Source organism: Mesoplodon mirus (genome assembly GCF_964341445.2).
Source record: "Mesoplodon mirus genome assembly, chromosome: X".
NCBI classification, from domain to species: Eukaryota; Metazoa; Chordata; class Mammalia; order Artiodactyla; family Ziphiidae; genus Mesoplodon; species Mesoplodon mirus.
In genome coordinates, this window is record NC_138981.1 from 28,722,563 (window position 1) to 28,744,901 (window position 22,339).

Below are 22,339 nucleotides of genomic sequence, written 5' to 3' on the forward strand. Positions count from 1 at the left end.
GGACCACCTACGCCACAATAGTGAGGGCCACAGAATCTCTGCCTGCCTGTCAGCATTGCAAGTCCACACACCGTTGTAGCTAGAGAGACAAGAAAATTTTCTTTCTAGTGGGTCTCGGGGAGTTGGGGGCCTTAGTACGAGGGGATAGACTTCAAGTCAAGACACAGAGGATGTCCAAGTCCTGCTGTGCGTCAGGGTGAGGACACTGAGGGATGATGTAGATGAACACCCACCCAAAGCAGTGGGGGCCCACAAACTCCCACCCCCCTCGGCCCTGGGAAACCCCAGGTAGAGGTAGCCTGATGTGTCACCCCTCACTTCCAGCCCCAGGGAGCCAGGCAGATGTGGGCCTTGATCTGAGGCCCGAAGACTGAGGTGAGCTGAGGGAGGAGAGTAGATGCCGTCAGAGTGAGGGCGAAAGAGGCCAACGACGCCGGAACAGTGGGGTCCCGCGGGGTCCAGCCCCTGCTACCAACCCAGGGAGGGCATGGACGGGGGTGAATGGAAGGGGCCCACCCTTTCTTTCATCTTGGGGATCTCAGGAAGGTGAGAATCTTCAGGTAATGCAGGCGAACTCAGATCAGCGGAGGGAGGATTTCCGGGGTTTGCCAGGACTCACGGAGAAGATGCTGAGGACTGTGGGGAACTCCACCGCATGCCAGCGGGGACCCCACAGAGTCCCTCTGCATTGTCGTTCCGAGGCGCCCCCGGGCACAGATGTCAGGCAGAAGTGCCCATCCGTTCCCCAGTCGGAACTCACAGGGAAGTAAGCATCTTGGTGTGACGGGTCAGCAGAGGGAGGAACCGTAGACCCTCCCCTGAGTGAGAAATGGGGACCGTGAGGGAGGAGCCCGCGTTATAGGGCCTCGGCGTGCCTGCTGCAGCTTCAGCCTCTGGACACTAGGGACGCTGTGGCCGGGTAAGGCCATCCTCACTTCCACTGTTCGGTCTCAGGGAGCTGTGGGCCTTACTGTGAGGAAATGTCCTCAGGTCCCCCAGATCCTCCCAGGAGACCCAGTGGGGACCGTGCATGACGACTGAAGGTAGCACACCCCCCTTCCACCGAATCAAAGGAATAATAGAGAGTCCTGCCCAGGCCTCTGCTCAGCCCTTGAAGGCCCAGAGCATGGTTGTCAGGCGGAGGCTCCTCATTTCTTTGTATCATTTCTAAGGGAGATGAGGTCCTTCGTCTGAAGGTGCCACTCCAGGGGCAGAAGGGGCACAGGGGCACAGGGGGGCTGTGGGGGGTCCCAGACCCTTGGTATCGACAAGATGAGGACGCTGAATGGTTGAGGACCAACGAGTTCAGGACAGAGCAGGCCCCACAGCACTGTCAGCGCTGTGCACCCCGACAGTGTCCATGACTCAGTTCCTTCTCGTGGGCCCCAGGGAGCTTTGAGGTGTCACCTTCAGAGCAGCACAGGGAAGAGGCCCCGGCCCTACCAAGAGTCCATGTGACAGTCCTGTTTGTGAACGAAAGGGACCGTTGGAACCCAGAGAGGGCCTACCCTACCAGGATCTGTGGTCACCGCCGTCAGCCACAGGCAGGGCTGGCAGGCTGTAGCCTGAGGCTCACTCACTGTCGCTTCTCACGCTGGGTTCTCAGGGGACAGGCTGAGCAAGAAGGAGGGCCCAGTGGTTCCTAGAGCAGTGCCCTCAAGGGAACGTGCGGAGCGGCCTTCTTCAAGTCAGGGTGGTACCTCCCTGCTGAAGGTGCTCACACCCTCTCACCTTCCCTCCTCCAGGTTCCAGCATCACCTGCTCTCCTGGCCACTCCCCCGCTTGCTGTCCCTGCCCATAGTCATGCCTCGGGGGCAGAAGAGTAAGCTGCGTGCCCGTGAGAAGCGCCGCCAGGCCCGGAGGGAGACCCAGAATCTCGGGGGTGCTCAGGCCACTGCAGCAGAGATAGACGAGTCGCCCTCGTCCCCCGCTTCTGTTTCTCAGGGTACTCCCCCGAGCTCCCCTGCTGCTGGCACTCGCCAGGAGCCACAGGGAGCCCCAGCCACTAGCTCTCGTGCTGCAGGGGTTTCAGGCCCAGGATCTGATGTACGTGCCAAGGGCCGGGTTGAGGCAAGGAAAAATTCCTCCCGGGCCTCAACCTCCGGTGAGAGCTCTCAGAGAGATCCTCTAACCAAGCAGGTGGGAATGTTGATAGATTTCCTGCTGGAGAAGTATACAGTGAAAGAGCCCATTATAAAGGCAGACATGCTGAAGCTTGTGAACAAAAGGTACAAGGGGAAGTTCCCTGAGATCCTCAGGAGAGCTGCTGAGCGCGTTCAGCGGCTCTTTGGTCTTGACTTGAAGGAAGTCAAGCCGAGTGGTGACTCCTATACCCTTGTCAGCCAGCTAGATGTCAGCGATGATGGCAGTCGGAGCAGTGGCAGGCGGTTTCCGAAGAGTGCGCTCCTGTTGCCTCTCCTGGGTGTGATCCTCTTGAAAGGCAACCGCGCCTCTGAGGAGGACATCTGGGCATTCCTGAGTAAATTGGGTGTTTATGATGGAAGGTGGCACTTAATCTTTGGGGACCCCAGGAAGCTTATCACAGAAGATCTGGTGCAGGAAAAGTACCTGGTGTATCGTCAGGTGCGCCACAGCGATCCCCCGCGCTATGAGTTCCTGTGGGGCCGGAGAGCCCGCGCTGAAACCAGCAAGATGAAAGTCCTGGAGTTTGTGGCCAAGCTCACTGATATGGCCCCCAGTGCCTTTCCAGTCCATTATGAAGAGGCTTTGAGAGATGAGGAAGGGAGAGCCCGAGCCAGAGCTGTAGCCAGGGCTGCCACTACTGCCACTGCCGTGTGCGTCCCAGGGCCACGTCCAGCCTCTCCTCACACCCCTAGTGAGGTCTGAAGCCCAGCCATTCTTCACTGTGTGGTTGGAAAAGCCTGTTAACCAGTGTTCCTGATACGCTTAAATAACTTGTTGACTTTTTCCTGCATTTTTAATTGGTGTTGCTTTCAACAGAAAGTTTATTTCGATTCAGAATATAAGTATGTGAATGACGTGGATCACACACTTATTGCTGTTTGTCAGATTTAGGAGTTAGAATTTTGTTTTTTGAAATGCGAATTGGAAATCCTTAAATCACTTTTGTGGTCCAGAACAAGAATAACATCACTTTAGGATAAGAATATCCTTGGAAACATGAAAGAACACCACCCTAAAATAGGATCAGAAGATAGCTAGGTAGCTAGATGGAGAGATAAGATAGATAAGACAGATAGAGAGCTAAAGTAAAAGTTGATCAATTCTTGGTTTGCCTTACTCCATTTAGTCTTTCTTTTGTAAATTTAATAAAAGATATAGACTGGATTTGCTTATGGTTTTCAAGAATGTTTGAGAATATAAATTCTAGCAAATGATTTGTTCATGCCTCTTATTTCACACAAACATTAACTGAGCATCTGCTCTTAAGAAGTCTCTGTGCTTGTACTGGGGATGTTTAGTCAGAAAAGTCCTAGCCTCTGCCCATGCAATTACAGTTTCGCAGAGAAGCTATTATTATATGGAAAAGGGTGAGATACTCTCTACTTCAAGAAGAGCAAGTAAAAAAGCAGGGTAAAGAGGGGGTGGAGAGAACATATTCCTTCGTTTTCATTGTTAAAAGCAGAATTTTGGCTGATTGGGAGGATTTTTTCCGGCTAGAATGCTGCATATTCTCTGACATCCCTTAGATGTAAAAAAAAAAAAAAAAAAAAAAATCCCAGCTGGATTGATGGTAACATCTGAGGTCAAGATAATCATAGTAATACCTGCCATTCCCTAATGTCTCAATACAAGACAGGCACAGTGACAGATGCTTTCCATACATCACATATATTCCACCAGTCCTACAAGACTGGTCTTATCAAACTCACTTCACAGGGAAGAGCCTGAGGCTCATAGAGTTAGAGTTTGGTAATGTGCCAAAATTCATAAGGCTGGTAAATGACAGGGGTGGGACTAGACTCCTGGTCTAAATTACTGTAGAGCTCGTACTGTTCTACTCCTCCTACCCTGAGACACACCCTGTGTCTTTTATTTCAGTTGTTTTCCCAGTCCTTCAAACTTTGTCTTAGGTGATAAAAAGAATGGCCTTGTGCTCAAACTACTGGACTGGAATACGTAGCCAGAGCAGTAAGAATACCAAGATATTTGAGAGGTATAAATAAATGAATGAAAGAGACAGTATTCGGTGACAGTATAAGCACCTACATTTGCGATGTTAGATAACCTCAAAAGACTAGGGGCTCTCAAAATCATCCTCACAGTCTCTTCCCTGTAGAAAGTAAATCTATCAGAACAGAAGTGACGTGGGAATCTTCATCTGGCTGATGAGATAGAATCGATCAGTGTACTTTTTTTCCCTGACAGGCTACCACCACCTGTTCTGGGACTCCTGCCTTGTCCTATAGCTTCCCCATCTCACATTACTCCTGGGCCAGGGACCCATTCTCTGTAAGGTTTGCAGAGCGAAAACTGCTCAAGAGTTTGCAGAGATGTGGAATTTCCTCAGCAGGCTTTAATCCAAGAGATAGAAACCAAGACGAGGGCCCCATGTAGGAGGACTGAGGAGACCAACACCCCAGAATATTGGGGACACCATTCCTGTCTGCTCTCAGACACAGAGGGTCTCAGGCAGACCTGTTAGGCTAACCGTACCCTCACTTATTCTTCAGGCTTCTTGGGGCCATAAGAAATTTGTCTAAGGGCAGAGTTCTCAGGTTGGTAGAGGAGAGCGTGTGAGTCTCTCACAGAAATGACAGTGATAAACCTGAATAAAGACCCAGCCAGAGCAGTAGGGTCCCATAAAGTCCCATCCCCTGTAGCAGCCCCTTGAGGTCCAGAACAGTCCTGGCTGCTTGTGACTAACACTTTGAACTCAGGTCGCGGGAAGGTGGGGACTTTGGGGATCAGCAGAGCCCTCAGCCTTAGATCAGCAGAGAATGGAGTTCCAGGAAGTGTGCAGAGTCATAGTGAAGACCCTGTCTGTGGACATGGGGACCACTCAGTCCACCACTGACAGGGCTACACTTAGCCCCTCCTCTGCTGTTAGGCCTGGGAGGCATAGGCAAGAGCTGGCAGGGTCAAGTGCCCCCTGACTTCTGCCTGCAGGGTGTCAGGGAGGTGAGGACCTTGGTTTCTAGGCTGGCTGTTGAGCAGAGAGTGGAATCCCAGGCGTGACAGTGTCAAAGTAAAAGTCCTGTATGAGGAGTGCGGCAACCAACTACCCCGTCACACATATATCCTTAGAAAGTCCCGCGTCTGTAATTGGCCTTGGGAGGCAATAGACAGGGCTTTCAGGCTAAGTTTATCCCTTATTGCCTGAAGGAGGATGGTTTCAGGGACTTAAAGTCCTTGGACTGATGGGGGAGGCCTCATTCAGCAGAGGAAGGGTACCCAGTTCCTAACAAGAGTCAACATGATGACACTGACTGACAATGAAAGGATCTCTCCCAGAAAGAAGGGGACCACAGAGAGCACTGTCCCTGTTGTCAGACCTGAGGCTATGTCACTTAGGCATGGTGACATGATGCGTCATACTCACTTCCTCCCAGAGCTCTCATGGAGGTAAGGAACCTCATTAAAATCCATGTGCTCAGTGGCTCTCCTTAGGGTCTCAGGGAATTGTTCCCTGTACATTTTGTTGACAACCTTCAGCATGTCTACCTTCATAATGGGCTCTTTTATATTTCTGCAGTAGGAATTGCCTGCCGATGCAGGGGACGCGGATTCGTACCCCAGTCCAGGAAGATCCCACATGCCGCGGAGCAGCTGGGCCCATGAGCCATGGCCGCTGAGCCTGCGCATCCGGAGCCTGTGCTCCGCAACGGGAGAGGCCATGGCAGTGAGAGGCCCGCGTACTGCAAAAAAAAAAAAAAAAAAAAAAAAGCCTGAGCATAGTATACGGTAGGTACCTTATATTTAATCAATAAAGACCGAAAGAAAGACTATAAATAAGGAAAAGATCGTCAATTTGTGGTTTGCCTAAATCCTTCTCATGTTTCTTCCTGTAAAAGTAGAAGTTATACACCTGGATTTGCTTAGATTATTCAGGAATATAAGATAAGTTAAATTTTAATGGATTAGGCCACATGCTTACTCTTTTTTAATTTCCCAATCATTAATTGAGAATGAGCTCTTTGGAAGGCTTCATACTAGTACTGTGGATGCTTCCCCCTGCCACCCACCCCAAAAAGCCCCCAAACAACAACCACCACAAAAACAAGATCTAGCCCCTGCCCATTGAATTTTAGAGTCTAGGAGCTGCTATTATAAAAAAAAAGATGGTGAGATACACTCTACAACCTAAAGAACAAGTAAAATGTAGGGGTAAAGAGGGCAGGCAGTTGGAGCTGAAAGCAATCAAGTGTAAATGGCCTGAGGCAAGGCAGTTTGGAGCCTTAGGAAAATGCAAAGCCTTCAGTGAGAAGTAATTTTAAGTGAGGTTGCCTGGTGGGCTAGATGAGACTGTGGGAGTGGTGAGCCCGGCCAGACCCTCAGATGGAGGGCCTCACAGAATCCAGAATCCACTGGGCTGGCAATCTTTACCCTGGGTTGGGGGAGCCAGAGACCTCGCCATTAAAAGGGTACTCAATTGTTCTTTGTTGTGTGTAATTTGGCAAATTGTAGGCAAGTTCTAGATTTTTGTTGGTAGTTAAATAAATGGAAATCATGGTTATTTAGAAGAAAGGGTAGCGGGTAGGGAAGATACTAGTCAATGACAAAAATTCTAAGGACTTTGAGTTGTTTCCAACTGGGAAAGATTCTCCCATAAGCGCATTATGTATTATATCCTCTGGTGTGGATATTACATGATTGTCCTTGCTAGGCAGCATTTTAGTTAATTGTGATTTCTTTGTCTTGCTGTTTGGTTAATGTGCTCAGGTTCATGGGGCTAGTGAAACAGCAGGTAAAACAATTGATTAGCTTAAACTGGTTTTGCCTCCTTAAATAGGGTGTTGATTAATCAAACCTTGAGTTATTTTACAGAGACAGAACTGCACACCTCCAAGGAGCAACCCATGACCCCAGGATGACCTTCCGTCTGCAGAACTCAGAGAATAGAAATGTTGCCTGGAGAGCCCGTGAAAGTCCTTCAATTAAGGAAAAGCTGGCCTCCAGCAGCATGTGTAGCTTATATGGACTAATTCAAGACTAGCCAATTAGCTTCCAAGTTTGAAATTACCCTAACCCCTTAAATTTCACCCAGACCGCTGGATTGAGGTGAGATTTGAGAGCCTTGTCTCCTGTGTTAGTCGGCCTTGCAGTAAAGCTCTTTTCTCAAAAACTGTTGCCACAGTGTTGGCTTCTGCGCACACAGGGCAGTGAGCCCTTGTTCAGTAAGTTTTGGCAACCCAGGTGAGATTTAGGTCTTGTGACCGCCTGCCTGAGGCACTGTAGCCCCTGGCAGAGTGTGGGCCCTCGGCACCAACCTTGAGTAGCCACCTAGACTGAATTTGTCTAGAAGGTCGGCTTTTGGGTTCCTGCTTCCCCGCCATGGCGCTCCAGGCTCCTCGGGCTACTTTCACTTTTGAGAAAAGAAACAGCTCCTGGATCAGACGTCTTTTGGGTGAGTAACCTTGTTAAAATGTGCCTGTACCTAAATTGTCTAATAATCTCGTCGGAATTGTGGGTTAGAGTCCTGCCTGGGGGGGGGGAGGGTTTTTTTGGTCAGGATAGAGTCCAGGTTAGAGTCCTAAGGCTAGGATCGTGGGCTAGAGTGCCACCCTCAGAGAGACAGTACAAAAGGTTACAGATGCTGAGGTACTCAAAGGATTGGGTTGAAGTCCCAGGCCTTTGGATTTGTTTGCCTATGTTTGTTTAGGTCTGACTGTTATATTTGTTAGGATTGGCTAATGGGAGTTGGCTACTGGATGACTGTGGCAAAACGTTATTAAACCTGATTGATATTAATGAGAGTCCTCTGACTCAGGAGATAAAAGACCTTGCTCCTGGACTGGAAACCTTGCTTTACAGGGTGATGGGGTTTTTCACCCATGCCTGAGATGATTGCCCAGAGGTGGTGTTACACGTGTATATTCCTTTTTTATTATTATTTGTTTGTTTTATTGGAGAATAGTTGATTTACAATGTTGTGTTAGTTTCAGGCGTACAGCAAAGTGAGTCAGTTATACATATACATATATTCTTTCTTTTTCAGATTCTTTTCTCATATAGGTTATCACAGAATATTGAGTAGAATTCCCTGTGCTATACAGTAGGTCCTGGTTGGTTATCTGTCTTATATATAGTAGTGTGTATGTTAATTCCAAGTTCCTGATTTATCCATTGCCCCCACCACGTTTCCCCTTTGGTAACCATAAGTTTGTTTTCGATATCTGTAAGTCTGTTTCTGTTTTGTAAGTAAGTTCATTTGTGTCATTTTAAAAAACTAGATTCCACATATGAGTGATATATGATATTTGTCTTTCTGTGTGACTTATTTCACTTAGTGTGATAATCTCTAGGTCCGTCCATGTTGCTGCAGATGGCATTCTTTCTTTCTTTTTTTATGACTGAGTAATATTCCGTTGTATATATGTACCACGTAGTTTTTATCCATTCCTTTGTCGATGGACATTTAGGTTGCTTCCATGTCTTGGCTATTGTAGATAGTGCTGCAGTGAACATTGGGGTACGTGTACCTTTTCAAATTATGGTTTTCTTTGGATATGTGCACAGGAGTGGGACTGCTGGATCACATGGTATTTTTTTTTTAATTTTATTGGAGTTTAGTTGATTTACAATGTGTTAGTTTCAGGTGTACAGCAAAGTGATTCAGTCACACATATACATATATTCGTTCATTTTCAGATTCTTTTCTCATACAGGTTATCACAGAATAGGTCCTTGTTGGTTATCTGTCTTACATATAGTAGTGTGTATGTTAATCCCAAGCTCCTGATTTATCCACCCCTCATGCCCCACGTTTCCCCTTTGGTAACCATAAGTTTGTTTTCGATATCTGTAAGTCTGTTTCTGTTTTGTAAATAAGTTCATTTGTGTCATTTTCTTTTTCAACACATTTTTTTAACATCTTTATTGGAGTATAATTGCTTTACAATGGTGTGTTAGTTTCTGCTTTATAACAAAGCGAATCAGCTATACATACACATATATCCCCATATCTCTTCCCTCTTGCATGTCCCCTGCATTGGCAGGCAGATTCTTAACCACTGCACCACCAGGGCAGTCCCGGAATAAAGTTTTTATCTCAAAAGCCAGTGCCATAGTATTGGCTTCTATGCATGTCAGGCAGTGAGCCCTTGCTGGGTAACACTAATAAATGACAGGCCTGGGACTAGACTCCTGGTCTGAATTCCTCTAGATCTCACACTGTTATACTCCTCGTGGCCTAAAGCAGAGCTTGTATTCCTTGACACTCAAATGTATCTGGGGATAAAGATAAGGACTGTGTGGCTAAAGAACGGGATTGGAATCTATCCAAAGCATTGAAGAATACCTCAGTAAATGCCAGTTAGGAATAAGGAGGAGGAACAGGAATAAGGAGAAGAAACAGATGCTGCTCAGTGACAGTAGGATCATCTCTATATGCAGTGTCAGATAACCTCAGTCAGGGGAAGCACAAAACCATCCTGGGCAGCTCCTTTCCTTTAGAAGTATGCACATATCTCAGATGCTGTGAGTTGGGTTCTAGGTCACCGCAATAATGCGAATATTGCAATAAAGTAAATCACACGAGATTTTGGGTTTCCCAGTGCTTATAAAAGTTGTTAATCCTATTGTACACTTACTAGACAGTGTCTAAAAAAATGCACACATCTTAATTTAAAAATACAAAACAGTTACAATAATAACAAAGATAACTGAGCAGAGAACCCTAAGAAAATAATGGAAGAGTTTAAAATATTTCAAGAATTAACAAAATGTGGCCCAGGGACCCCACGTGAACACATGGTGTTGGGAAAACGGGCCCATTCACATGTTCAATGCACAGTCACCACAAACTTACAATTCCTAATAAAACAGAATATCTGTGAAGCATGATTAAGTGAAATACGATTAAAAGAGGTATGCCTATAAATCAGTTAAAACAAGTCACAGGTGAGGCTAATTCTGGCTGTTGAGAAGGACAGATTAGCATTATTTTTCTCTGGGAGCCCACCCCTGTCCTGGGCCCCCTGCCTTATGTTGCATTTTCCCCATCTCACGTCAAGTCTGGGACATGAAACTACAAGGTTTGCATTAGGTACACTGCTCAAGAGTTTGCAGGGATGTGGCATTCCCCAGGAACCTTTTAATCCAAGAGATAGACAAAAGGAACACACCCCCACCCCCCGAAATGAGTGTGGACTGGAGAGACAACCACGGCAAAATATAGGTCATTCAGAGACCTGCCCAAACGTTCTCTCAGACCTAGAATGCCCAGGCAGGGCATCCTCTCTTATAAGTCTCATAGTTCTCAGCGAGGTCAAAGTCTTGGTCTAAGAAGAACAGCCTCAGTTCAGTAGAGGGAGAAGCTCAGGTTGGAGGGTCAGGGAGGATCAGGTCCCAGGACTGGCCAGGAGTACGGTGGGGTCCCTGAGTGAGGAAAGAGGTATCACTAGACCCACAAATGAGGGGGCTTTACAGACCCCTGCCCCTATTCTTAACCACGAGAGGCCCCAGGCAGCAGAGCTCTAGGGATGAGAAGCCTCCTCGTTTCTATCTGTCTGGTCTCGGCGAGGGAAGGGCTTTGTCTATCAGGATCAGCTCCCACTTCTGCAAGGGAAGGGGTCTTGGCCATAACCAGACAAACCAGGGTCAGGGTGAGGACCTCAGTGCTAATGAGAGGGTCTCTCTCCCAAGGAGGGAGGCTCACAGGGTGGCGCCGCTCTTGTCAGGCAGAGATGGTCAGAACAACGCCCTGCCTTCCCCACTAGGGACTCGGGGAGGTGAGGGCTTTGTTTGGAGGCTGGAGGACTCGGGACCACAGAGGGAGGGGTCACGGGCTCTAATAGACGGCACGGAGAGAACCGCGAGGGAGGATCAAGGGGCAGCTGACCTCTGAACCCCGGGGTCCCGTAGAGCCCCGCCCCTCGCGTCAGCCATTGGAACCCCACGCAAGGCAGCCATTAACCGAAGTGGCTCGCACACTTCTGCTCCGGGGGCGAGGAGCCGGAAGGTTGTTCACGGCGTTTGTTCGGCCAAGGGCGGATTCCCAGGACTGATCTGCAGTCAAGGTGAGGACCTGAATGCGGACCCAAGGGACCCTTCCCCCCTCCCGTAACAAAGGTGACCCCCACAAATCCCGCCTCTGTGATCAAACGTGGAAGGTTCCCGAAAAGCTGTTAGGGGGAAAGCCTTAATCTAAGAGAGAATTTCCCGATTCTGTACATGAAGGAAACCTAGGCCCTAAGTGAAGTCAAGGCGGGGTGGGGGTGGGGGCGGGGCCTGAGTGCTAATGAGGGAGTGGAGATGGCAACAGAGCCGCACCCATGCACTCAGTTCCCGGAGGCTCCAGGCCCGGGGCGGTCATAGGTAGCAGGCCCGGACTTCCCCCCGCCACCGCCAGGAGCTCAAGGAGGTGAAGCTTGTGGGCACAGTTCGGTAAAGGGAGGAGTCCCAGGCTCTGACAGATTCCAAGATGGGGGCTCTGTATGTAGGACCTAGGGACCGCCGGCTCCAGAACACTGGAGTGCCACAGACCCCCGCCCCTGCTGTCAGCTGTCGGAGACCCTGAGTAGTCGTGGCGGGATGTGAGTCATCCTGACTTCGGCCTCAGAGGTTCCAGGAAGTGAGAACTTTGATCTGAGGGCCATGCCTCCGGCCGGGCAAGAGAAAATTCCCAGTGCTGGCCTGGAGTCAAGGTGAAGACTTTGAGTGGGGAGTGAGGGGCACCACTCGGCCCGTAACAAACTGCACTAAGTCTCGCTGCTGCTGTAGGCCCTGGGAAGCCCCAACAGAGCCCTCAAACTGAGTTCTGCCTGAGATGTCTCGGGGATGGGAGGGCCTCGATCTAGGGAGTAGCTCCGTCTTGCAGAGGGAGGATACCTAGGTCCTAACTGAGGTGAAAGGTGAGGACCCTAAATACTAATGAGGGGGCCTCTCCCCATTTAGGGGTGGCATCACAAAGCAGCGCCCCTACACTTGTGGGAGGCTCCAGCCAAGGGTAGTCATATATGGAGGACCCTGACTTTCCCCTCTAGGGACTCGGGGAGTTGAGGGCTTTGCTCTGAGGCTGGACTGCCCAGGTTACTGGTGGGAGGAGTCCTAAATCCTACGCAGAGTTCAGGTCAGAGACCTGAGTGAGGACTGAGGTGAACACCGACTCTAAAATGTAGGGTCTCATAAATTCTGCCTGTGTTCTGAGTAGAAACCCAGAGTATCTGTCAAGCTGAAGCCCTCTTCTCACTTGTCTGGAGAGTTCAGAGATGTGAGGGTGTTGGACTAATTGAACAGCCTCGAGTCTGCAGAGGGAAGAGACCCAGGGCTTTCTAGGAGTCAGGGTGAGGACCCTGAAAGAACAGTGATGATACCACTCACCCACAAACAGAGGAGACTAACAGAGAGTGCCCCCCTCCTTGCTTGCAGCGCTGGAAGTCAGGTGTATGTGAGCCCTCCTTTTTTTCTGATGGTATCAGATTGGTGAGAGCCTTTGAGAAGAGGTACATCAGATCAGACGCAGGTATCCCAGGCCCTACCTGGAGCCAAGGCAAGGACCCTGAATGAGGACTGAGGACCCCAAGGAGCCCAGGACAGAGTCCCATAGAGCTGTCAGCTGTGGGTGCCCCCCTGCAGGGGCGCTGGGCTGAGGTGCCCCTTCACTTCTTAAGGTATCCCAGGAAGATGAGGACCTGGGTCTGAGGTATAAATTTAGAGCAGCGCAGAGGAGGGGGCCCAGGCCCTGTGCAAAGTTGATACGATGGTCCTGAATATGAACTGAGGGGACCCCAATGCTCCAGAGTAGAGGGGGCTCCACAAGGACTAGATAATTGCCCACTGCTGCTCTCGGCCCCAGTAAGCACCAGGCAGGGCTGGCAGGCTGCAGCCTGAGGCTCACTTTAATTATTTCCACAGGGTTCTTAGAGTACAGGGTGATGAGAACAGGAGTCCTGTGTGTTCGCAGAGCAGTGCCCACACGGAAACCTGCAGAGTGGCCCTCTTAAAGGCAGGGGGGTACCTCCCTGCTGTAGGCGCTCACACCCTCTCATCCTCTCTCCTCTCTGCCAGATCACCCGCTGTCCTACCTGCATTCCTGCCTGTTGTCCCTGACCACAGTCACCATGCCTCGGGGTCAGAACAGTAAGCTCCGCACCCATAGGAGACGCCGCCAGGCCCAAAGTGGGACCCAGGGTCTGATGGGTGCTCAGGCCACTGCAGCCGAGGAGGAAGCCGCCTCGTCGTCTCCTCCTCCTCCTCTTGGAGTTACTACTCCGAGAAAGCCGGCTGCTAAGTCACGTAGCACTCTCAAGAGTCGTCAGAGGGCCCTAGCCACCACCACTAAGCCTGCAGGTGTTTCTCCCACAAGATCATCCGAAGGAGCCAAAGGCCAAATGGAGCAAAAGCACAGTTCCTCTCAGGCCCCGTCTCCGCCGTGCGGTCTCGAAAAGGCTCTCGAAGGCAGACAGTGAATTTGTTGGTGCAGTTCCTGATGCACATGTGTAAAAAGAAAAGGCCTGTTACAAAAGCACATATGCTGAAGTTTATCAATAAGAAGTGCCAAAAGCAATTCCCTGAGATCCTCAGAAGAGCTTGTTTCAGCATGGAGGCGGTATTTGGTGTTGACTTAAAGGAGGTCGACCGTACCAAGCATTCTTATACCTTTGTCAGCAAAATGGCTCTCCCTGACAATGGGACCATGGGTTGTGGCAGGGGATTACCCAAGACCGGTCTCCTGATGTGTCTCCTGGGTGTGATCCTCATGAAGGGCAACTGTGCCACACAGGAGAATATCTGGGAATTCCTGAATAAGATGAGTGTCTATGCTGGGAAGAGGCACTTCTTATTTGGGGAGCCCAAGAAGCTCATCACCCAAGATTTGGTGAAGCTGAAGTATTTGGAATACCGCCAAGTGGCCAACAGTGATCCAGCACACTACGAGTTCCTGTGGGGCCCGAGAGCCCACGCCGAAACCAGGAAGATGAAAGTGCTGGAGTTCCTGGCCAAGATCAATCACACCATCCCCAGGGCCTTCCAGTCTTGCTTTGAAGAGGCTTTGAGAGATGAGGAAGAGAGAGCGCGAGCCAGTGGATCTTCCAGGGTTCTGTCCGGCTCCTGCCATACAGAATCTGAGGCAGATTCTGCACTTTGCGGCTGAAGAGAGCGTTCAATGTTCCACGTAGTGTAGGGCTGGGTGTGACGGAGGGAACAGTGTATAATACCTTTGTGTCCCTGTTCTGTATGGGGAATTTGGAAATACGTCTGTGTTTTTGTTTTTTGCTGTCTTTCAAAGGTTAACTCCTAAATGAAATCTTAAAACCTTAATGTTTTTAAGGTTTTAAGAATAAGGTTTAAGAATAAGGTTTTAAAAATAAGGTTTAAGAATAAGAGTTTTGCTGTTTTGTAAAACAGATTGGGAAAACTTCCATCTTATTTAGTAATTTGGTGGAAGATAACATGGCATTGCAATATGCAATTCCTTGAAAATGTGAAGAAGTTAAATACAGTATAGTATAGTATACTGTAGTATAGTATAGAAAAAGTAAGATGGTCAGTATTTGGTTTCCTAATTCCTTTTACTCTGTTTTATAAAATTATATAAATAACAGTATGTGCTTGGCTCATTCAAAAATGTAGAATTAAATCATAATAAATTAGACCTCATGCTCACAGGCTCATTTATTCCCCAAACATGAATTGAGCATCTGCTCTTAGAAGGCTCCTTGCTAGGACTGTGAGAGCTGAGAAGAAAGAAGGCCTAGCTACTGACCATAAAATTATAGAGTTGAGAAGCAGCTATCATATAAAGAAAACGGTGATGTATACTCTAAGACCAAAAGGACAAATGAAAAGACAGGATAAGAAAGGAGAGGGGTGGTTTCACATGATAGCAGTCAAATGTAAATTCCCTGATGCAAGGCAGTGGTGGGCCTTGGGAAAATGTAAGTCCTGCAGTGGGAGGTAATTATAAGTCAGGTGTGTGGTGGGCTAGATGAGACTGATAATTTTGAGCAGGGGCCAGATCCTCAGCTGGTGGGCTGTATAGTTGAAGGACAAAGCCTGGAATGGGAAACTGCCCTTAGCAGTTACAGGCACACTTCATTTTGTTGCGCTTTGCTTTATTGTATTTCACAGATACTGCTTTTTCTTTTCCTTTTTAACAAAGTGAAAGTTTGTGTCCACCTTGCTTCCAGCAAGTCTTTCAGCGCCATTCTCCCAACAACGTATTCTCACTTCATGTCTCTGTGTCACATTTTGGTAATTCTCACAATATTTCACACCTTCCACCAGCAAAAAGATGGACTCGCTGAAGGCTCAGGTGATGGTTAGCATTTTTTTTAGCAGAAAGGTATTTTTTAATTAAGGTATGTACATTGTTCTTAGACATAATGCTATTGCACGCTTAATAGACAGCAGTATAGTGTAAACATAAATTTTATAAGAGCACTGGGAAACCAAAATATTCTTGTGACTCACTTTATTGTGCTATTCACTTTATTTTGGGGGTCTGGAACCAAACCTGCAGTATCTTCAAGGTCTCCCTATACTCTGGGGTTGTAGGTAAATCAGAGAGAAATCACCTGAGGCAGGAATAGAATGTGTCCTGTGCTCTTGTCCCAGTGCAGGTGAACACTATGCAAATTAGATGTTTTATTCACGTCATGTCTCCAGGGAGTTTCTGAGAAATAAGGGTGGTACTCGCCTGAGGTGGGATGCCCAGAAGCCACTGGACTGGCACTCTTTGCCCTAGTTGGGGGAGCCAGAGCCCACTCCACTAACAAAAATCATTCAAATTAAGTTATCTTGATTGTAATTTGGCAAACTCTAGGCAAGGAATAGATATTCGTGTGTGGTTAAATGAATGAAAGTGGGAGTGGTTCCCAAAGAAGGGCAACTGAGAGGGAGGTAAGTTTTTGGTCCGTGAAACATTTTAGAGCTTCGTGTTGCATCTACTGAGGAAGTCTACCTCATGTTGACCTTGAATGACATACTCTTAACAGGGAAGTAACTAGTTTTCCTTGCTGAGCAGGATTTTGCCGGATAGGGGTTTCTTTGCCCTAGAGCCCTGCTTATTCTCTGGCATCTCCTGGATTGAAAGTTACATCTCAGTGTAGTGGGTTGAAACTCCAGGGGACAAATTAATCATAGTAAGAACTGGCATCCTTGAAAGTCTCAGTACCGGCCAGGCAATGGGCCAGGCACTTCACAGGCATTCTATAAATTCTATCAGTCCCCAAGACAGAGCTTCTCAAACCCATTTCACAGATGAAAAGACCGAGGCTCACAGAGTTTGGTAATGTGTTCAATTTCACACAGCTGTTAAGTGACAGTGTCCTGGCCTAACTAAGTCTGACGCCCACACTTTTCCATTCCTCCCAGCCCGAGGCCAACTTTGTGTTCCATAATTCACCTTACTTCTCACTCAGTACAAAATATATCTCAGGTGATAAAAAGGAGGACTCTGTGCTCAAAACACTGGGTGGGAATACGTAAGCACAGCAATAAGCGTATCAAAGTAGTTGAAAAGGGTGAAGAAAGCAGAGGAAGATATTTAGTGACAGTATGATCATCTATGTATCCAAAGTCAGATAACCTCAAAAGATCGGGCTCAGAAAATCATGCTGGACAGCCCTTTGCATTTGGAAGTTAAATCTATTCAAAGAGAAGTTACATAAAGGGCTAAGTCTTGCTGGTAAAGAGAAGGGCAAAACCGATGTATTTTTTTTCCTTGACAGCCCATCCATCCTGCCTTGTGTTACAACTTCCCTACTTCACATCACCCCTGGGACGGAGACCCAGTCTCTGAAGGGTTTGCAATAGGGAAACTGGTCAAGAGTTTGCAGGGATGGGCCCTTTAATCAAGAAACAGGAGCCACGATGAAGGGCCCCTTACGGGTGGCCTGGGGAGAGCAACATGCCAGGCAAAGTTGTCAGCCTGAGCATGCTCTCACTTACTCTTCAGGGTTCTCAGGGCCTTGTGAGTCCTACCTAGGAGGATGAGCTCAGGTCAGTAGAGGGAGGAGCCCCAGTCTCTGCCACATGTGATGGTGAGGACACTGAATGAGGAATGAAGGAAGCACACCTGCCAGCCCCGAACAGTGTGTCCCACGGACTCCCGACCCTGCCGTCAGCCCTCGGAGTCCCCAGACAGCCTTGGCAAGATGTGGCTGAACCTGATTTCCACGTAAGAGGTTGAGAAAGTGAAGACTTTGGCCTGAGGTTGGCCAGCTCAGGTCAGTAGAGATAGGATTTCCAAGGTGTGCCAGGAGGAAGGTGAGCACCCTGAAGAGTTCAGGGCCCACCAAACCCATATCAGCGGAGACCTCACAGAATCCTCCCTGTTGCCGTGACAGATCCTGGTGTAAATGTCAGGGAGAGATGGCCTCATATCCTTCTCAGGGATAACAGAAAAGTGCGGAACTTGGTTTGAGGGGGAGGTCCCAGGGCAGCAGAGGGGGGAACCTTAGGCCTTCGCGTGAGTGAGATTTAGGGCACTGAGTTAGAACCCTGAGTGGGATCACCATCATATGGTCTCAGCCTGCCTGACACAGTTGTCACTCATGGCATGGCAGGTGTGGCCAAGTAAGGCCACCCTCACCTCCTCCTAGTGGATCTCAGGGAAATAAGAGCCTTTCTCTGAAGAGATGTGCTCAGGTCGAGAAAGAGGGGAGCCTCAGGCCCTGCCAGGAGTCAGATCAAGGAAACTGAGTGAGGACTGAGAGGCCCACCCACTCTTGGATAGAGGGGAAAACTGGCCCTGCGCCTGCACTCAAGACTTAAATCCCCAGGGAAGGGTGTGAGGCTGAGCAACAACCACCACCCCCATCAGTGTTTTCTTTAGTTCACTTTATTGTTTTTAAAGCAGTTTTAGGTTCACAGCAAACTGGAGCAGAAGGTACAGACTTCCCATGTACCCTCCTCCCTGACACAGCGCACACCGCCCCCCGCTACCAACACCCCCCATCAGAGTGGGCCGCTCGCTGTGATCTGTGAAGCTGCATTGACACATCATTAGCACACAAAGTCCAGAGTTACCTTAGGCTTCATTCTTGGTGTTGTACGCTTTGTGGGTTCCGACGAACGTGTGATGACTTGTACCTACCATTATAGTGTCATACAGAGTAATTTCACTCCCCTGAAAATTCTCTGTGCTGTATTCATCCCTCCCTGCCCCCAACCCCTGGCAACCACTGGTCTTTTTACTTTTTCTATAGTTTTGCCTTTTTCCAGGATGTCATGTAGTTGGAATCACACAGCATGTCGCCTTTTAAGATTAGTTTCTTTCACTTAGTCATACACATCTAAGGTTCCTCCATGTCTTTTCATGGTTTGATAACTCAGTTATTTCTAGCACTGAACAGTATTCCATTATTTATCCATTTACCTGCTGAAGGACACCTTTGTTGCTTTTAAGTTTTGGCAATTATGAGTAAGGCTGCTATAAACATCGGCGTGCAGGTGTTTGTGTGGATGTAAGTTTCCAACTCATTTTGGTAAATACCAAGGAGCATGATTACTAGATTGTATGGTAAGAGTATGTTTATGTATGAGTATGTTGGTGTTTTAAAAAAGCAACTTATCGAGGTAGGATGGACACACGAAAACCGTACATATTTAATGAATACAAATTGATGAGTTCGGAGATAAGTATCCACTTGTGAAACTATCAGTCACCACAGTTTATGCCATAAACATATCTATGACCTCCAAATGTTTCCTCCCACCCTTTTTATTTTGTGTGTGTGGTAAGAACACTGACCGTGAGATTTAACCTGTTAGAAAGTGTACAATATAGTTTTCTTAACTGTAAGCTCTATGCTGTATAGTAGATCCCTAGGACTTACCTTGCATAACTGAAACTTTGTAACTTTTGATTAAAACCTTCTCATTTTCCCCATCTCCATAGCCCCTGGCAACCACCACTCTACTCTCTGCTTCTCTGACTTTGACTGTTTTAGATTCCTCATATAAATGACATCATGTAGTATTTGTCCTTCTGTGTCTGGCTTATTTCACTGGAACATAAAGTTCTCTAGATTTATTCACGCTGTCATAGCTGGAGAAGTTAGCTTCTTTTTAAAGCTGAATGATATTCCATTGTATGTATACTTTACACTTCCTTTATCCGTTCATCCATCGGTGGACATTTAGGTTGCTTCCATAGCTTGGCTATTATGAATCATGCTGCAGTGAACATGGGAATGCAGGTATCTCTTCAAGGTCCTGATTTCAATTCCTTTGGATAGTAGTGGGATTGCCGACAATATCATGTTATTTTTGATTTTTTTGAGGAGCCTCCATACTGTTTCCCATAGTGGCTGGACCAATTTACATTCCCACCAACAGTATAGAATACGTTTAGTTTACTAAGAAGCTTGCAAACTGGCTTCCAAAGTGGCTATACCATTTGCATCACCACCAACAATGCAAGCGTTCTTATTGAATCACATCCTCACCAGCGTTTGGTGCTGTCAGTCCTTTGGATTTTGGCATGTAGTGGTATCTGGTTGTAATTTTAAGTTGCAGTTCCCTAATGGTATATGATGGTGCGCATCTTTTCGTATGCTTGTTTGCCATCTGTACATCTTCCTCAGTGAGGTATCTGTTCATATCTTTTGTCCATTTTTTTAATCGGGTTGTTAGTTTCCTTCTTATTGAATTTTAAGAGTTCTTTGTATATTTTGGATAAAAGCCTTCATCAGATCTGTCTTTTGCAAATATTTCCTCTGAGACTGTAGCTCATCTTCTTGTTCTCTTGATGGTGTATTTTTGCAGATTAGAAGTTTAAGGGAATGAAATCTCGCTTGTCAATTATTTCTTTCATGGATCCACATCCCATTTTATATGAGTTCTGGAAGGAGGTGAGATCCTCGGTCTGAAGGTCCAGCCCCCAGTGAGCAAAAGGAAGAGTCCATGACCCTGTGCGGTATCCAAGTGAGGACTCCAAATGACCACTTAGGATCTGACAAGCTCAGGACAGAGAGGTACCCACGGAGCTTTAACTACTGGGTTCCCCCTGATAAGAGTGGTGGGCTGAGGTGCCCCTGTCACTTCCTTCTTGTGGGTCCCGGAGAGCTTCGGGGTGTCAACTTTAGACTCACAGAGAGGGGAGTTTCCAGGCCTTGCCAAGAGCTGTCATGATAATCCTGAAGCTAAACATAGAGGACTCCCTACACTGAAAAACACAAGTGGCCCCACTATCAACCATGCTGTCACCCTAGTCAGTAAAACACAGGGCAGGCAGGCTGCAGCCTAAGGCTCACCGTTTCTCCACTGGGTTCTCGGGGACAGGTTGACCAGGAGAACAAGAGCCCTGCAGAGTCCTAGGGCAGTGCCCTCAAGGGAACCTGCAGAGATGGACTTGGTTAAAGCTTATGTGGAATCTCCCTGCTGAAGGTCCTCACACCATCTCATTCTCCCTCCTCTTCCCTCCTCCAAGTGCGGGCATCACCCACACTCCTGCCTGCTGTTCCTGATCACACTCATCATTCCCTAGGGTCACAAGAGTAAACTCAGTGCTCGTGAGAAATGCCAGCATGCCCGGGGTGAGACCCAGGATCTCCAGGGTGCTCAAACCACTCAGCAGGAAAGAATCCCCCTTCTCTTCCTCTCCTGTTTTGGGGATGTTTCCTTGGACTCCCCTGTGGCTGGCATTCCTAGGAGCCTCAGAGATCCACATCCACCATCATTACTTCTCAGCTGTTTCATGCACAATGTCTGAAAAAGATGTCAAGAGCCAAGATGAGAAAGTGCACGTCGCTCTAAAGCCTCAACCTCCACTGAGAGCTTCCGGAAAGACCTTCTAACCAGGAAGGCAGGGATGTTGATGCAATTCCTACTGCAGAAATATAAAAGAGCCCATTATGAAGGCAGACATGCTGAAGGTTGTCAACAAAATGTACAGGGAATAATTCCCCGAGATCCTAAGGAGAGCCACTGAGCACACGGAACTGGTCTGTGGCCTTGACTTGAAGGAAGTCAAGCCGAGTGGTCACTCCTATGCCTTTGTCAGCAAGCTAGACCTCACCAACGATGGGAGTCTGAGCAGTGGCTGGGGGTTTCCGAAGGATGGGCTCCTGATGCCTCTCCTGGGTGTGTGATCTTCTTGAATGGTGACCGCGCCTCTGAGGAGGAGATCTGGGGATTCCTGAATATTAGGGACGTCTATAGTGGAAGGAGGCATTCAATCTTTGGGGAGCCCAGGAAGCTTATCACAGAATATTTGGTGCAGGAAAAGTGCCTGGTGTATCATCAGATGCGCGACAGCGATCAAGAGCCCAAGCTGAAACCAGCAAGATGAAAGCCCTGGAGTGTCTGGCCAAGGTCACTGATAGGGTCCCCACTGCCTTCCCATCCTGGTATGAAGAGGCTTTGAGAGGTGAGGGAGAGAGAGCCCGAGCCAGGGCTGCAGCCAGGGCTGGCACTACTGCCACGGCCAGTGCACATTCCAGGGCCACATCCAGTTGCTCCTGTCACCCCTAGTGAGGTAGAGGCCGATTCTTCACTGTGTGGTTGGAAAAGCCTGTTAACCAGTGTTCCTGATAGGCATAAATTCCTGTTGACTTATTTTTTTGGTAATTTTCAAGTGATTTTCTTTTCAAAAGAAAGTTTATTTAGATTCAGAACGTAAGCTTATGAATGACGTGGGTCACACACTTATTGCTCTTTATCAGATTTAGAAGTAAGAATTTTGTTTTTTGAAATACAAATTGAAAAATTTTAAATCATCTATGTGATCCAGAACAAGACTGCATGGAATTGGAATAGGGATATCCTTGGTAATGTGAAAGAAGTCCACAGTAGAATAGGATAAGAAAATAGAGAAAAAAAATTAAAGCTGTTCACTTATGAGTTTGGTGTACTCCATCCAGTCTTTCTTTTCCAAAATTTAAAAGATATACACCTTTTAAGTTTAGGAAAAGATATATACCTTTTGCATTTAGGATGTGCTTAAATTATTCAGAAAATATGAGTTTATGGGACTGTAAATTGATGCAGCCACTATGGAAAACAGTATAGAGGTTCATCAAAAAATTGAAAATAGAACTACCATGTGATCCAGCAATTCCACTCCCGGAAATGTATCCGAAGGAAAAGAAAACAACAACTTTTTTGAAAAGATATCTGCACTCCCCCCATATTCATTTATTTACCATAACCAAGACATGAAAACAACGTAAGTGTTCATTAATGGATGAATGGATAGAGAAAATGTGATACACACTCACACAGTGACACTCTCACCCTCCCTCGTATA

The 22,339-nt window shown here is 47.7% G+C and overlaps 1 protein-coding gene across 1 annotated transcript; it reads left to right on the forward strand.

The window, feature by feature from the left end:
- Positions 1 to 1,183: 1,183 nt before the first annotated feature.
- LOC309796952 (melanoma-associated antigen E1-like) lies at positions 1,184 to 21,564 on the forward strand (the record flags this gene model as incomplete). The annotated part of the gene is made up of 6 exons (XM_082610348.1): positions 1,184 to 2,795; positions 11,008 to 11,162; positions 13,153 to 13,380; positions 13,533 to 14,182; positions 21,057 to 21,174; positions 21,314 to 21,564. Exons 1-6 carry the CDS (start codon positions 1,804 to 1,806, stop codon positions 21,562 to 21,564), a joined length of 2,394 nt encoding a protein of 797 aa, XP_082466474.1. The 5' UTR covers positions 1,184 to 1,803.
- Positions 21,565 to 22,339: the final 775 nt, after the last annotated feature.